Here is a 17730-nt window from a genome sequence, read left to right as displayed (position 1 = left end):
TATATATATATATATAGAGAGAGAGAGAGAGAGAGAGAGAGAGAACTATTAGGTAGGATTATTTATTTTAATTCATAAGGTTGGTGATGGTGTACAGTGTGGCTTTGCCAGCTAATGCACGAACCACGAAGGGTTACTGCTAGAGAAGTAGAGAATAGCGCACAGCTTCAGTTAATTAAGTTGAGAAGGTCATTGAACAATTTGGTGTGGATAATGGCAGAAAAGCTTATGCATGGGGTTCGGTACAATGGCTATGGAGGAGGGCCTTCTGGCTTAGAGGTGTTTTAGATTTCACTCTTTTTCTACTGCTTTTATGTCTGTGTTTTTAGTTACTACTCTTCTTTGTTAGCATTTTGTTTTGTTTTGTTTTGTTTTATTTTTTATTTTTTATTTTATTTATTTATTATTATTATTTTTTTTTTGGTGGGATCGATTTATCATTTATGTGCTTTTTTAGATTCTGAATTATTTGTCTAATTTTTTGATAAAAATTATTTGTCTGATTTGATGTTACATAAGAAGTTTCTCTAGATAGATGGGGCACACTATTTATATACATATATATATATATATATATATATATATGTGGTGGTCTAATTGTACAAACGGCTTTCATAAAGAAAACCGCATCATTTGTTTTATGCTAATAATTTTTTATATGACTTTAATATTATGCTCTGCCATGGAAGAATTTCACTGTGGTAAGCAAAAGAAGCTTTTTTTATTTTATTTTTTATTTTTTTTAATCCTTCATTTGCAAAGTGTAACAGTTAGTAAGAATTTGAAATTTATTTAGAAAAATCAAAATTTTCTATATTGGGATGTTTCTAGAAGGAGAAAATTGTGGATTCCCAAAGAAACTAAATTTCACAATTTAAAAAAAAAAAGGTGAAATATAAATTTTTCTAAAAAAAATGTCATTTTAAAGTTATATGAGAAATTAATTTTATATATTTTATTAAAATATAATTTTATCCTCAATTTTTAAAACACAAATTATTAGTTGCTTATAAATTCTAAATAATTTTGTAACTAACTAATTTGTGTTTTATGAGGAATTAATTTTTTTATATTATGTTTGATAAGAAATAAAAAAATTAGAATTTGTAAGAAATTAGATTTAATATTATAAAATAAATTAATGAAAATTTTTATTTTTAAAAAAATTTTAAAATTATTTTCTATAGATTCCTAAAATGACACATCCATAGATAAAAACAACTTTTTCATATATTTTTTCACATAGAATGAAATCTAATTTTTTGAATCTACAGTTTTCTACCTTAAAATAAATATCAAAACAAAAGAAAATTATCATTTTTAAAGAGTTATATTCGCACAAACTTTATCATTATCCAAATAGAGCCTAAATAAAAATTTTACTTAAATCTTTTCAGTTTTTGTCTAAATTACAGTTAGATCAATGCTTGTAAAAAATTATATTCAAAATACAGCTTTTAATTTTTTTAGTTAATTTTTACACTTAAAAATTATAATTGTAATAATAGTAAAATTAAAGGGGTATAAATAAAATTTAATTTTTTTAAAAAATAAAAGTCAAAAGAAGTTTAAACTAAGGCTGTCAAATTTATTGATCTTTTTTAACAAATTATAACATTAATCCATTTTTATTATGAGAAAATTATGTTAACACCTCAACTACTTCAATTTTGAAAATTATCGATTTACTTCATTAAAAATCATTTACAAAGCAGACTATCAGGATATCTTTCATCCATGATAAAATTGAGACTTTTTTAGCCCAATATTTGGATTAACCTTAATTTGTTTGCCTGTCTACCCTTTTTCAAAAAAACAAATAAATAAATAAAAATCCCAATTAAATGGTAATGATCGGCTGCATAAACGAGGATCTCAGAGTAACCCAAATCATATATATCTGTTGGGATTCTCAAATTTAGCGATTTGAGACCTAGCAGTAATGCTTTAACATGCAATTGCATAATCATCAAATTAAATTATATATTCTTATTCTAATCTGGAAAACGGAGATGAGATGCACCATACATGAATATAATATAGTACCCCATATATTCTTATCCTGTCTAATTACCATATAATATAGTACCCCAATAAATATTCTTCACAATATTTGCTGTTTTTACTTTGTTTCTGCCTTCATGGTGTACAATTGGTGGAAGAATTAGGCAGATGCTTATATATTTTTTGCCGCTTGTTTCACATTAACTTAATTAGTTTCGTCAAGTAGTATTCCTCTGAACTGATTAAAAATAAAGTTTATTCATGTTGAAGCATGTCGATGTTCCAATTCCCACTCCAAACAAAGATGAAATATTGGTGAAAGTGGAAGCTGCTAGTCTAAACCCATTTGACTGGAAAGTTCAGAAAGGCATGCTATGGCCTCTATTTCCTAGCAAATTCCCACAAATACCAGGTAACTCAGTCTCTATGAGTAGTAGTTTATATTTTATGAAAATAATCTTCCTGAATCACTTTTATTAAACGTTGCAGAAATTTCATTGGCCATTGAAATGTGTCTTTACTCATTAGAACATGCCTTGTTTTTGGAACAGGTAACGATGTGGCAGGAGAGGTTGTAAAGGTTGGACCTGGGGTGAAAAAAGTCAAAGCTGGTGACAAAGTTGTAGCAATGGTCACCCCTAGTGTAAGTTGTGCTCTTAAATCCAATTATATATAAATCATCCACTTAGCTTTATTCAACAACATATATAATGGACCTCCCGAGCTGGTAAGTGTTATGTTTCCTTATCTTCTTCTTTTGTTCAGATTCGAACATATGATAAAATGATAATATCAAAAATTATTAAAAAATAACATGTATAATATATGTGACCATCATAATAATAAGCTTTTAAAACTAGCAACAAAATGTAAACTGCCTACCTAACGGATGACAACCATCTATATTATTAAATTGGATTAAATTATTTTAAATGCAGATTAATTAAATTGATATATGATTAAACATTATTTCTAAAAATCTAATTTTATTTTTAAAATCTAAATAGGCATCGTTTATGAATGTTAGCATCCAATTACATCCTAAATTATGTATAATTGAACACAGCATCCACTATAGCATCCATGGTAACAATTTATATATATCATATATATCAACCAACTTTTCCAAAAATTAAAATCTCACTTTCATTATTGGAATTTTGTAAATGAAATAAAGGTTGGGGGTGGCCTAGCTGAATTTGCAGTGGTCAAGGAGAGGTTGACTGTTATAAGACCACCAGAGGTTTCAGCAGCTCATGGTGCAGGGATACCTGTAGCCGGTCTAACTGCTCACCAGGCCATCACCCAATCTGCAGGGGTCAATCTTGACGGAAGCGGAAAGCATAAAAACATTCTGATAATCGCTGCCTCTGGCGGTGTGGGACATTATGCAGTTCAATTGGCAAAGCTGGGAAACACGCATGTCACAGCCACTTGCGGGGCTCGAAACATGGAGATCGTAAAGAGTTTAGGTGCTGATGAGGTGCTTGATTACAAGACCCCAGATGGGGCAGCTTTGAGGAGCCCTTCCGGTAGGAAATATGATGTGGTACTTTACTGTGCAGCAGGCATTCCTTGGTCCACTTTTGAGCCTAATTTGAGTGAGAATGGGAAGGTGATAGATATAACCCCTGTACCAACTGCTCTGTTCGGTTATGCTTTGAGAATGCTTTCTAAGAAGAAACTAGTGCCAATGCTACTAAAACCAAAGGGTGAGAACCTGGATTTTCTTGTTAATTTAGTGAGGGAAGGAAAGCTTAAGACAATTATTGACTCGAAGTATCCTCTGAGCAAGGCAGAAGATGCATGGGCTAAGAGCATTGAAGGTCATGCTACAGGAAAGATTATTGTGGAGCCCTAGTTAAACATTTTTTTTTTTTTTTGGCTATGATCGCTGAATATTGTGTTTGGATTGCTGAAATCTACGTGCTTTGAATTGGCACATTCTGCAGTTTGGAAATTTGGATTGTACTGTACTATCACTAGAATAACTACTACCATTATTACTACTGTGTTTACTGAAATAATAAAAAATTAAAAAAAAAAAAAAATCGAAGGGATGGGGGAATTCAGTCTTAACATTTAATACTTTGTTCACATGCAACAACATAATTAATAGGGGATAAAGCATATTTTCAGTACTTTGTTGGAAATATATTATTTTTAATTTTGGAGGAAATAATGTCTCAAAAATTATAGGACAACGAATTAATTTCAAAATTCATTTAAATTTTTTTCCCTTTCATTTTTACCGCACATTGACATAAGCTAACAAAAAATTGATGATTAGCCAAAAGGCTAGCAAACGAATAATAAATAAGCAAATGACAAAATTTTAGATTTAAAAAAAAGAAAGAAAAAAAAAAAGCAAATGAGGAAATAGATGTTTATGTAGCTCCGCCGTTCAGCGGAAGATTAGGTGGCAATTGTCTATCGGTTTCTTACACGTGCGTGGAGAAATGGAGATGTACCAAAAGGTCCACGAACATATGGCTATATAGAAGTATACAACTATTTGTTAGGGGTATTTACGCCAATTCACATCTCTGACGATGGTGGTATATGGTATGGTTACTACATGTTCTTGTTCCCGAGAGCCAGCTACGGCTTCAGGTTGAACTCGAGAAGGTCATAGAATTGGGAGTGTGGATAATGGCAGAAAAGCTTATGCATGCGGTTCAGTACAGTGGCTATGGCGGAGGACCTTCTGGCTTAAAGGTGCTGTGTTTCACTCTTTCATTTTTGTTTTTTCTTTCATTTTTCTCAATCCCTGCTTTTTCTTGCTTTGTGTTTTTTGATTACTTCTCTTTTATGTTTTTTTGGTTCACATTCTGTATTTTCTCTTTAGACTATATATGCTTTTCTAAGTCACCGCCTAATAAGCAGCGAGAGTTGCTCTGTTGCCAGATAAGGTGGAAGTTGAAGAAGGGTTTTGTAATTACAGTAGCAGATAATGACATTAATAAAATCCCACCTTCAGATTAATTTATATTCTTATTTTAATGTGGGAAACAGAGATGAGATGCACCAGACATGGTTTATCCATTAGTATGATTAGTACTCTAACCATTATTTTTTTGACAATTTTATTTTATTTTATTTTTAATCTTATTGTTTTTCAATTTATGTTTGTTAATGAATAGTCAAGGTACCAAACCTTAAATCATTATCTGTTAAAAAGTATAAACTAAAGTGCTTGCCACTTTCCAAAGCAATATTGTTGACCGAACTTAAGAATTTGACTGTTACTCTGCATGTGTATTTGATTTCTATGTTTGTTTCATTATTTGTGAAGACTATATGGGTATATGTTTGGAATTATCTTGTCTAGCACAAGGCTGAGAGCAATATGTGACGCTTTCTTTGTTTTCACTATCAAATTTCAACCTCTTAAGAGGAAGAAGAGGCAGGTGGCAGATAGATATTCATACATTTTACAGCTTGTTTTACGGAGCAATTGAGTCATTAATTTAGTTCTTTCTAGTCCTTTCAATATATGAAACGACTGAATGTAAACATTATTCTTGTTAAAGCATGTTGAAGTTCCGATTCCTAATCTGAATAATGACGATATACTGCTGAAAGTGGAAGCAGCTAGTCTAAATCCATTTGATTGGAAAGTTCAGAAAGGCATGCTGAGGCCTCTACTCCCTCGGAAATTCCCTCAAATACCTGGTACTTGGTTTTGCTTGCTTGTATATATTTCTTGAAATCTTCTTGAGTAACTTTTGCATTAAAATGTGGCTGAAGATTGATATTCCTTGTTGGAACAGGTAATGATGTGGCAGGAGAGATTGTTAAGGTTGGAGAGGCAATAAAAAATTTCAAACCTGGTGACAAAGTTGTAGCAATGATTAACCCTGCTGTAAGTTTTCTTGCTATGTATTTACTTTATTTTCCACGTCACTTGTAATTCAGTCTTCACTGTTCAGGAACCATGACCTTAAAACTAAAACATCTGAATGATTAGTATTAATTTACTTGCAGAATGTCAATTTTTTTATGGAGTGTTTTTGGGTAGTATGTTTTATGTTCCACAATGCAAAATAAGAATATGAATTGACAGCCATGGAAAACTTGTGCCCGTATTTTGCGGCTCTAATAAAATGAACATGGTGCAATCACTTATTAAACTTGTGCAAGTTTTTTGCTTATCAGGGGAAAATGTAGTAAGTTTATTTGCTGCTTCCTCTGCCAATTTTCAAGAGGCCATTGCAGAAGTTTGGGATTTGCGTGGCTTGTAATTGAATATGTAGACATAGAATTGTTGAATGCTTCATATGTATTGGACTTTTAGACAGCTTAATTATGTACTCCTTTGAGGTTGTTTGGTTTGCCTTGGGTAGGTGGGGGAAGGGGGATTATATGAACTATGAGACAATCCGCATTCTGTTGTAATATCTTTGAACTATGCTAGTATTTTGTCGACACTTTATTTCATGTATCAATTGATGATACACATCATTTTCAATGTATATATGACATCCTGCGGTTGTTGAATTTTGTAAATGAACAAATAGATTGGAGGTGCACTAGCTGAATTTGCAGTGGCCGGGGAGAAAGTGACTGTTGCAAGGCCACCTGAAGTTTCAGCAGCCGATGGTGCGGGGTTACCTGTAGCGGGTCTAACTGCTCACCAGGCCCTCACCCAATCTGCTGGGATCAAGCTAGATGGAACTGGCAAGCAAGCAAATGTTCTGGTTACTGCTGCCTCTGGAGGTGTGGGTCATTATGCAGTTCAACTAGCAAAACTTGGAAATGTACATGTTACAGCCACTTGTGGGGCTCGAAACATCCAACTTGTTAAGAGTTTAGGTGCTGATGAAGTTCTAGACTACAAGACTCCAGATGGGGCTGCCCTGAATAGCCCCTCAGGACGGAAATATGATGCAGTAATCCACTGTGCAACAGGTATTCCTTGGTCTACTTTTGAGCCTAATTTGAGCGAGAATGGGAAGGTAATAGATATCACTCCTAGCCCTAGTTCTCTGATAACTTATGCTTTCAAAAAGCTTACCTTTTCAAAGAAGCTGATGGTGCCAGTAATCCTAAATCCCAAGGGTGAGAACCTGGATTTTCTTGTTAAGTTGGTGAAAGAAGGAAAACTCAAAACAATTATTGACTCAAAATATCCCCTAAGCAAGGCAGAAGATGCATGGGCTAAGAGTATTGATGGTCATGCTACAGGAAAAATTATTGTGGAGCCATAGTGTAAAGATTTTGATTGGATTTACTGGATCAATGTTAGTATGTACTTGAGGAATTTTAAGGTAAAATTTTCAAGTAATGGTGTGGATTACTAAAACTTATGCTTATCCAAAATAATAATGTATATATGTAAATATCCTGTTGAGTTTTTGTTCACTATGATAAAAGAGTAAACTTTTAGCATTTTGGTGTGCTTTTTATGGTTATATGCTGTATTCATCCTAACATAATTTGACAGTTACTTGGTGGGATAGTACTATTGTTGGAAGAGACCAAATCTTTGAAATGTTTTTATTCCTCACCTGTACTTGGTGGCGGATTTAGAAAGTTTTTTCAACAAGCATTATCAAAATTTTCTCCATGCAAGTTAAGACATATTTTCAATTGTAAGTCATAATAATTCTACATAAATTATAAATTTAAACTGATTGAATAAAAATAACAATTAAAAAAATAGCTTATAACGGAAATATTAAAAAATTAAATAGTTCAGCCCAGGTATTGCCCTTGCTGGTCATCTGGACCATGAAAATATCCACGGTAAAAAAAAAATGAAAACTAGCAGCCATCTTCAAATGAACTTGATGTTAGCAATATTTATTCATATTATATGATGTCTCTAAGACTAACCATATTACAAAGATCTATTTACCCAATATATATATATATATATATATATATTACAAAGATCTCTTTTACCAAAAAAAGAAAAAAGAAAAAAACATATCACAAAACTTTCAGTTCTTCAGTTTATGTTTCTTGGATATCAAACAACCATTTGTTCCTCAAAGACCCAGCCCAAGCCAAGATTAAGCCCAAGATGAAGAATCCCTGATCCCATCCTTCTGGGCTTTTAAATCGCATCTAGAGTCACATTTTTTTTTGGTGAATCACCGAAAGTCATATTTTAGTTAATCAGTTTTAGCGGGATGGTGTTCATAGAAAAGTTGATCTGCATCCTTCATCTTCTAGAATTCTAAAAATATTTTTATTCAAATAAATTCTAAAAATAAAAAAGGTATCTTTGTTTTAATGTTTATTCCATAAAAACGCTGTGAATTATCTGCTTCTTTAAAAATGTTCCTAAATTTATCTGTATATTCCAAAACCAGCTTTTGACTCACACGTGTCACCTGTTGACTGCAAAAACACAAATTTTTGGTTATACTTCGATGGGGGAATCTAATTCTTCATAACATACGGGTTTGCTACCCAGATCCGCATTCAAGTGATTGGACCGAACCGAACCGTATCAACTGCACGCGACAATTAGTAAAACTAAAAAGGCATCCATAATCACCGAAATGACGCTAAACCACAACTTTAATCCATTAATGACGCCTGAGTCCTACTCCAAATTCATTCTTATCCATCCGTCATCAACGTCGTCATCCAGTCCGAGTCACGACTCACAAAAGGGTAACGTCGTCCACGAGAACAGTATAACCCATTATTAAGGGGTTCGGGGGTATTTTCGTAATTCGAATAAAAATAATATTATATCAGGTGGGGACCATCCATCGCCAAGCATTTCTTTTCATTTTTAATTTTTTAATCCAAATAAAGAAAAACGATAAAATCATTTTTAAACTATTTTTTTCCAATGATTTAATTTTTATATATATATATATATATATATTTTAATATAATTTATTTATTTGGTTTCTTCTCCTTTGCTTCTTCTGCGGAATCCCTCTCTCTAATGGCTTCATTACTAATCCAAATTCTCTCTCTCTCTAAAACTTTCTTTCTATAGAATTCTCTCTTAAAATTCAATCCCTTTGTTATCTCCGCCAAAAATTCCATATACATTGTGATCTTTTCCTTTTTATATCTACATATTTTTGTTCTTTGTGATTTTTTTTTTCTTTTTTTCTTTTTTGTGGCTGTATCAATTTAGCATCATCATTTGGTGAGTAGTTTTTTTCCATTTCCAATCCTTTTACAGTTTCGTGTAATTTCATCGTTGTTAGATTTCTGTTATATATATTTCCTTTTGTATGCTGTAAATTTATGAGTAATATGAAAATGCGCTTGAATTTTTCGATTTCATGCTCTATTTTCGTTTATTTGGAAACGGAGAAAAAGAAAAAGGAATTTCTTTGTGTTTCGTTTCTCTTTGTTGCTTTAGTGTAAGGCATGTTGTTGAATCAGGTTTGTTGTTTGAAGGAATTTGTTGAGTTTTCGTTGACACACAAGAGAAAAATAAAACTTTGATTTTTTTTTTTTTTTGGTAGGATAAGTCTTTTCAACATTTTGTTTGAATATGCATTCGCTTTTCTGATTTGGTTCATATTTCCAGGTTCTTTACTCAGATTGATTGGCTAAGGGATATAGGAAGAGGAAAGATATGAAATTGTAGGATGTTATATATATATATATATATATTCTTTTCTAATAATTATTAAGGATTAAGGAAAAAAGCATTTGACTTTGCTGAACTTTACAAATTGCACGAAATAGATTGGGAATTTTTTTTCTTCTTTTTCTGCTTTATTTATCATGTAACAATTGTTAGTTGTGGGTAATAAACATTATTTTTGGATTTGTTGGTTTTTATATGCAGGTCAATTTTATTGTCTTAGTTATATTAACTTATTTTCAATCATTTACTTTGCAGGTCAGGTACCCCAGCTTTTTATTTGAGGGTATTATGAAGTAGATCTAAAGAAAATGAATTGATGTTCAAGCCCGTTAAGTTTAATGCTTGATCTCTGGAGTTGTAGTGGAGGATTGCAAAATGTTGATAAATCTCTCACTAAAAGTCAATCCTTCCTACGATGAACAGTCAATTTTTGATGACATGAAAAGCTTCATGCAAGACCATAGCACTAAACCTTGCCTACAAGCTAATGGCCGAAACTGTTTTGAAAGCTTAGACACCTCGGTTTGGAGGTTGTTCAAATTCCACTGAAAGATTGTTGATTATATCATAAGTTGAAGTTTAATAATGGAAAGGTTAGTTGATTTGAATGCCTTGAATTGTTTAAGATTGTCCTGTTTTCTTCTTTCCGAGGTTGGTTGGAATCTTGTTTGGGAATTTTTTTTTTTTTTCTCGCAGATATAAAATTTTGGAAGAGCTTGGAGATGGCACTTGTGGTACTGTATATAAGGCCCTGGATTGGAGAAGTCGTGAAATTGTAAGTTCCTTCAATTGGGAGGATTATATAAGTTATATAATTTTTATTTGCCTCCAGTGTAGTTTTCTTCTACTGATGCTTTTATTTTCTCATCTCATGTAAACATGAGAATTTCCAGGTGGATAGTTTGATAATTTTGTTATTGTCTAATAGAGTTAATAACAGTTACTATTTACATATTTGAGGTAGAAGATGGATTCCAAATCGATGAACTTTCTGACGATGAGCAGGATGAAATAAGTTTAGGTTGAGAGTTAATATTAGACATATATAATATATAGCTACTGAAAGTTAGGTTATCAGTTTTATGTAGTAACTCAAAACTAGACCAAATAAAGGGAATTGGAAGAAACATCATAGTTGATGAGCATCCAAATATTTTAGAGATGTGTAAAAGGGATAGCTTTTTCCAGGGTGAATTGATGTTTTGGCTGTTGCTATCTGATATATATATATATATATATATGTATATATACATATTTAGAGAAGTTACACTGGTCCTTCTTTGGTCATTAATTCAGTTATGGTTCTCTCATTTCAGGTTGCAGTTAAGAAGATGAAGAGAAAGTTCTTTTTTTGGGAAGAATACTGGAGATTGAGAGAAATTAGGGTATGTTCCACGGTAATTTTGTATACTAGAATGTTGCATGATATAAAGTCTCAATAAAAACATTCAGTCCATCAAAAATAAAGAAAATGAAAATAAAAAATTCGGCTTAGATTGATATTTCCTTCTCACATGCACAGAGATGTATTGAAATCCTGTATCAGTCTACTAATATACATCCTTCTTGTGTTGATTGGTACAAACAAAACTGCCTTCTCCAGGTCCTCCGTAAATTGAGTCACCCCAATATTATAAAATTGAAGGAGGTTCTCAGGGAAAACAACGAGGTGTTCCTCATTTTTGAGTACATGGTGAGGAACCTTTACTCTGAACTCTTTGATGTTTCAATTTACTCTTTACTCTGAGGAATCTCATTATGATTTTAGAACTGGGTTTCTTTTCTTTTCTTTTTCTTTTTCCTTGAAAAATCTATTTTCAAGTGAGACTTGTTGTACTAGTTTTTTCCTCCAATAAGATATTGAGGCTTTTTGCCTTTAGTTAATGCATGATAACTTTTCGGGCTAGTACATCTAGGTAAAGAGGCTGTCACCCTCTTTTGTTCTGAAGTAGTCCTACTGACACATTTATGTAGGTACTATTCATCTTAAGTGTAATCATGTCCTGGCTCGTGACTCAGTTCTAATTGGTTGCCAAAAGACATTATATTCTAGATCTGCATAGCTAGCACTACCACATGTTGAAGACAAAATTCTTTGTCTAGTTATCTTCTATTTTTATGAATAGTATGTGTACTGTTTTACTAACCTTTATGTGTACTGTTTTACTAACCTTTCTTTTACATAATTTTTCATTACTAGTAGCAGAAGGATGTTGAAAGTCTATAATAACTGGAGCATGATATGATTGTGTATTTTTAATGGAAATCCATATATGCTCTTTTAAGAGTTTTAGTTTATTGAATCCTATGTTAGTAAGTGCTTGATTCTGAACTTTATCTCCCCAGAATTACAATCTCTACCAATTAATGAGAGATCGAGAAAGGCCCTTTTCAGAAGCTGAAATACGGAACTTTATGTCTCAAGTGCTTCATGGACTTAATCATATCCATAGAAATGGATATTTTCATCGTGATTTAAAACCTGGTAAAATATTATTGGTATTGCCTACTTTATTTATTTATTTGTTTTGCATTTTGATTGTTTAGAAGTTAATAAACAAAGATTATTTTTATTTTCCTGAAAAGAGAATTTGCTGGTGACAAATGACGTTCTTAAAATTGCTGACTTCGGACTGGCTAGAGAAGTTTCATCGATGCCTCCTTATACTGAATATGTTTCCACACGGTGGTGAGTCTTATTCTATTAATTATCTTTTGTTTTTATGTATTTGCATGCATGTCCTTTTGTTCTTTGTTTGAAAAAATCCAATTATTATCTTCTGAATTTTGTGGTGCTTGCATGTGGAAGTGCACTTTTACTTTCACCAGTTACTCTTTTAATTCAACAAGATTAGTGATTTTCAAATATTATGGTTTGGGTATATGTATACTAGGTACCGAGCACCAGAAGTCCTGTTGCAGTCCAAATCATACGCTCCAGCAGTTGGTAAGTGCTATTTTAATTCCCTGTTTATTGCAGAAACTTATTGATGTTTTTGTTTGCAAAATTTTAATTTCTCTTTAATAAAAGCTAGGAATCGTTATATTGGTAAGTTAAACTAGTTTTTCTTTACTTTTTGTTATTCTTCTGATGACAGTTAAAAGGAAGATATGTGTATATTTAGATAATTAGTGGATGTCTATAGCATTTTTAAAGAAACTGTTATTTTCATTGACAAGAAGTTAGTTTTTGTCTTTTTTTGTTCAGAAAGAATATGGGAAATTTAGGATTTCATAAAATGGATGCCTCGTTGCTAACTCTTGTAACAAGCCAACTTTTGCTTTAGAAGCTAGATAAAGTATTTTGACATTCATAACCTGTTATAAGGTGCTTCGAAACCAGATCAAATAGATTGGTCACATCCAACTTCAATTGGACTGTTGAGCAAGCATCACATGAGATTTTAGCTGCATATAACATTCCTTGCTTTTGCATTTAACGATGATAGTATGTAAGTCTTTTTTTCTTCTTGATAAATACACAAATTCTTATGCAACTTGTGCTTTCTATCCATTGAAGTTGTGAAAGTCAATGAACCTTGTTTGGCAGTGTAATATTTTAACATGTGTATATGAAAAGGGGAAAAAAAAAAAAAAGTTTGTGCTTTTATTAATTTTATTATTTTACAATAGCTCTGTACTTTCTTTATTTAAAAATCTAAGAGTGTATAAGGTTTTAACTGGTATTACATCCTGACTGCGTGCAACTTCACATATCTAGTTTGAGATATATTTATTTTGGGTTTGTTTTCGTAAAGTTCTTACTAACAAAATGAAACTGCTGCATACAGACATGTGGGCAGCTGGTGCAATCTTAGCCGAGCTTTTCACTTTGTCCCCTATTTTTCCTGGTGAAAGGTGATTATATTGACCCATGTTTATTAAGTTCAAGCTTCTGTTTTGATGGACATTCTAAGGAAACATTTTGATTGTGTATCGTAAATTTATTTTCTCCATGGCAGTGAAATAGATCAATTGTTCAAAATATGTTGTGTTCTTGGTACACCAGACTTGACTTCCTTTCCTGAAGGGACAAATATTTCTCGATTATTTGGGATCATAAGTTATGAAAAGGTAAGCTATTGTTAGAATTAGTGCTTTGTTTTTTTGGTGTTTTCATGTGTTTTGACTTTTACTCATTCGTTTGGTAGATGCTCCCTGCAAACCTCTCTGATTTAATACCAAATGCAAGCCCAGAAGCTATTGATTTGATCATGGTGGGTAATGTTATACCCTGTTTCCTTACTAATTCTTGTCAACATTTCATGACTAGCTTGCTGACTTAACAATGATGCCACCTCATATTGTCTGAGACCATTCTCTTTTTTATGTTCACAGCAACTATGTTCATGGGACCCATCAAGGAGGCCAGCAGCTGATGAGTCATTACAACATCCTTTCTTCCATGTAATATGAGTTTTAAATTCTGTCTTCTGCTAGCTTATATATTAGCTAATGTTACTTATATGTGATATATAGGTTGGTTGGATTCCTCGTTCACTTGGTGATCCACTTGAGCTAAAGCTGAGTAACATGGGTGGGTTTTGTTCTTTGCACCTTACTTTTTTGACATCCAAAATTTATGTGATTTAATAGTGCATTTCATTTCATCTTTTGGAATCTAAAATAATGTTTTCCCCACTCTATTTGCAGGTGCAAAGCCAAACCTTGAGTTGAAATTGTCAGACTTTGGTGCTGAACCTGAAGATTGCTTTCTTGGCTTGACATTGGCTGTGAAGCCCAGTGTTCCAAAGTTGGGTAAGTAAATTTTTTAAATGATTTTTATTGGTGAATTGACATCTTATTTTCAGCCCTTTTATGGGTTATTAGGTTGTTATATGTTGCTTTGGATGGCCAGTTGAAATGAAAGGATTTCATGGATTTCACAGAATATGTAATATGTTAATTTCATCAAATTTCAGTGGGGTTTTTTTTTTTTTTTTTTTTTTTTTTTTTTTTTTTTTTTCCATTTGTCAGCTCAGGCATAATATTTCTGTTTAGCTTTAAGCATCGGTTGCTTTAGAGCACAGATACTTCCACGTCTTTCTCAAATTGATATAGAAAACAACATTGTCCTATTGTATTTTATCAGAAGTTATTTAGATCCCCTGAATGTTTGATGGTTTTTCAATTATTTTTTCTTATCTATCCTCCTATTTTAATGTGATAAGTTCTAATTTTTCTGCCTATGTTATTTCTTTGTACAGATGCGATTCATGATGGATCTCACAGTATGAATAAGGTGAGTGACATGCTTCTATTAGATACTGATGTTAGGAACTTCAAATTTTAATTATGTTAATTCATCATGCAGAGTGCACTGTTTTGCTCTGATTTGGAAGATCATACAGAACAGTCTGGTAATTTTTCTTTTTGTTATTATTATTATTACTATTATTTTTTTTTTTTTGGGTCTTTTGTAACCCTAGGAAAATTTCCATCAAAACGACATCCTTAGAAGAAAATATTAACAGTAGGTTTTTCATGGATAAATTTTGAGGTTGCATGCAGTTAACAGTGAATGAGATCAGATTGTGATGTTTTTATTAACGGTGACTAATTTGGAATGCCTCTTATTTAAGGAAGGAAGTTTGACTTTCCATTCACTTGATAACTTCTGATGGTCATAAGTCTCTAAACCAAATATGACTTCATTTGTCCCTTGGAAATGAATGAAAAATAATAATAATAATAATAATTATTATTATTTTATTTATTTATTTATTTTTGACTTTTGCGACTAATATCTTATTGTTACTGTGTCATATTATTATTATTATTATTATTATTTTTCCTTTGCTTTGCGTTTGCAACTAACGTGTTATTGTTACTGTCATTTCAGTTCTGTGGTCTCTGATTTCACCCGATCGAAATGGAATTCATGCCCCAGTAGAGTCTTCCTTTTCTGTATCTTTCAGGTAAGAACTTGTGCATACACTTACCATTTCCTTCTTTTGGTAATAGTTACTCTTGTTTCGCTTGTTACTGCTATGGTAATGTGACATATGTGTTGCTGTATCTTCTCTGGGTCATGGTGGTCTTCTCGTAAACCGTTATTCGTGTTTAAAATAAATGTAACTAATTGAGGGGGCTATTCAGATAAATGTTTAAAACAAAAGCCATTATCTTTGAAAAGTAATTTCTTCAGTATGACTAATAGCTTATACATTTTCCCGGCATTATGGTATATTTGCACGACTGTAACTCAATTCATTTGATAATAGCTGAATAGTGTTTTCACTTTGAACTTTCTTTTCGTTATTATTTTATTTGAAACTACATGAAAAAACTATATATGTTCAAAATAGTTGTTATTCATCCTTAGTTACGATGTTAAACGAATCAAATGAAAACAATTTATTTTCAGTGTCACTACGTAGATTGCTAGTGATTAATCTTTTATTTATTTATTTATTTATTTTTTGTCATGGGCAACTAGTTTCCTTTCATATAACATCAATTTGCATGACACATTTCTCCTTGTTTTGACAGTACAATTCAACATCCATCTATTAGAGTTCCACAGTCAGCTGGGTTCTCCATTCCAGCCTTGCAGCCTAACATCTTAGATGGTCCATTTTTAGCCAGGTCCTCTCCCTTCTCCCAGGGTCATTGCCTTTGAACGGTCTGAGTTATACGACACTTAATATGATCTGTAATGAGGGCTGTATTTTTCTTTTTTGCTTTTTCTTTTATTATATGTAAAGCTCAATTAAGCATTTTCATAGTTTCTCTCTGTATCATGGAAATGTAAAGTGTAATTCCAGAGACAAAAATACATGACGAGATAATTTATAGACTGGAGTCTCTGTAACAAAATTTACTAGTTCTTTCTTTGGATATAAATATATACGGATTCCAGCAGGGAATTCAAATCCAAAATACCCTGTTTGGATCTAATTTAATTACACTCATTAGTTCATCTTCTTGTGCACCTTTTACCACAGCTATCAATGAGCCTCTCTCTCTCTCTCTCTCTCTCTCTCCATCTCTCTCAATGGCCATAAATTCTATCACCGACGTTGATAGGATCACCCAAAAAAAAAAAAGAAGATAAAACATTGATAGGTTATTTAATGAAAATGCTTTTCAACAACACTAATGATAAAATCACGGGTTTTTGTTTGGTTGAAAAAAATCACGGCTTGGATGTACCAACTTTATTTAATGAATGCATATGCTATTGAAATGCCTGCATTTTAAGTCCATTTATTTTTCGAAGTTAAATTTTTTTTAATTTTTATCATCTTCCAGAAATGTGCATATCTCCCTTCCAAGACTTTCTTGTCTGTAGAGGAGAACCTTATTCATTGGTAGTCACAAGAGCTAATGTATTGTTTGTTAGGTTTCCTCCTGTGCTTGCTAATTTCTTTTGTTTCTTTTTTGTGGGTAAAATCAGTAATTTAGGACTTCTCTGCCCTGGTAACTAAGCCCCCCAAATAATTAATGGGAATTAAAAAAAGTACTATATCTGGTGATAAAAATTCAAAGAGAGGATAAAATACATGAGCTATTTACAAATTCGGGAAACATCTAATAAAGAAGGCCCCAAGCATGATATTCCAAAAAATAAATAAATAAAGGAATATTATATTTATAATGCCATAAGAAAAATAACGTAGACTTCAGAGGAGTAAATTCCCAACCACATCCCCTGGACAAAAAAATCTTCCATAAATCGATTGTAGCAGTTTAGCTGATACCATTTCAAAAAATTAAATACCAGTGGTTAAAAATTTATAATAGTTCAATACCATGTGTTAAAATTTATCATATCATTTAAAAATACCAGTTTACCTTTTCAAAATTACTTTTTGTAGAAAAATAATAAATAAAAAAACATTTAGGTTTTAAAGTTTCATATATTTTTCACAGCCACAGCCACAGCCACAGCCGGTTGAAAACGTCGACAACTGCTATGAGATTCATGGAAGATATCCAGGGCAGCGAACTTGGATAACGAATGCTGACTTATTTTTTGTTTTATTATTATTTTTTTTTCTTTCCAATTTTATGTATAACTTTTTCATATATGCTTTCAAATATAAAGAGGTGAAGACGATGATGAAAATCCAACTTTGACAAGAACAATCGCTTCTTCTAATTCCGCTTTTTAAATGCAGAAATGGTCTACCACACCCATTCATGGTGAT

The 17730-nt window shown here is 32.1% G+C and overlaps 3 protein-coding genes across 4 annotated transcripts; all 3 read left to right on the top strand.

Annotated features, from left to right (window-relative positions):
- The first annotated feature begins 133 nt into the window (after positions 1-133).
- LOC107426668 (chloroplast envelope quinone oxidoreductase homolog) lies at positions 134-3978 on the top strand. The gene is made up of 4 exons (XM_048480521.2): positions 134-279; positions 2275-2416; positions 2556-2647; positions 3182-3978. Exons 1-4 carry the CDS (start codon positions 214-216, stop codon positions 3863-3865), a joined length of 984 nt encoding a protein of 327 aa, XP_048336478.1. The 5' UTR covers positions 134-213; the 3' UTR covers positions 3866-3978.
- Positions 3979-4498: 520 nt separating this feature from the next.
- Positions 4499-7395, top strand: LOC107426662 (chloroplast envelope quinone oxidoreductase homolog). The gene is made up of 4 exons (XM_016036901.4): positions 4499-4722; positions 5538-5679; positions 5778-5869; positions 6525-7395. Exons 1-4 carry the CDS (start codon positions 4567-4569, stop codon positions 7212-7214), a joined length of 1080 nt encoding a protein of 359 aa, XP_015892387.3. The 5' UTR covers positions 4499-4566; the 3' UTR covers positions 7215-7395.
- A 1476-nt stretch (positions 7396-8871) lies between these two features.
- LOC107426659 (serine/threonine-protein kinase MHK) lies at positions 8872-16485 on the top strand. 2 transcript variants are annotated; one of them, XM_048480513.2, is made up of 19 exons: positions 8872-9124; positions 9515-9570; positions 9833-10170; positions 10274-10352; positions 10894-10962; positions 11181-11270; positions 11924-12062; positions 12164-12266; positions 12472-12524; positions 13369-13435; positions 13540-13651; positions 13729-13794; positions 13916-13984; positions 14057-14114; positions 14231-14335; positions 14785-14819; positions 14892-14937; positions 15420-15495; positions 16070-16485. In XM_048480513.2, the coding sequence occupies exons 3-19, from the start codon at positions 10163-10165 to the stop codon at positions 16197-16199; spliced, it is 1305 nt and encodes a 434-aa protein (XP_048336470.2). In that variant the 5' UTR covers positions 8872-9124; positions 9515-9570; positions 9833-10162; the 3' UTR covers positions 16200-16485. The 2 variants fall into 2 exon arrangements, with proteins under 2 accessions (XP_048336470.2, XP_015892385.3); XM_016036899.4 differs by lacking the exon at positions 9515-9570.
- The last annotated feature ends 1245 nt before the right edge of the window (positions 16486-17730 follow it).

Source organism: Ziziphus jujuba, chromosome 9 (assembly GCF_031755915.1).
Source record: "Ziziphus jujuba cultivar Dongzao chromosome 9, ASM3175591v1".
Lineage (NCBI taxonomy): Eukaryota > Viridiplantae > Streptophyta > Magnoliopsida > Rosales > Rhamnaceae > Ziziphus > Ziziphus jujuba.
This window is presented reverse-complemented; position numbering and strand designations above follow the sequence as displayed.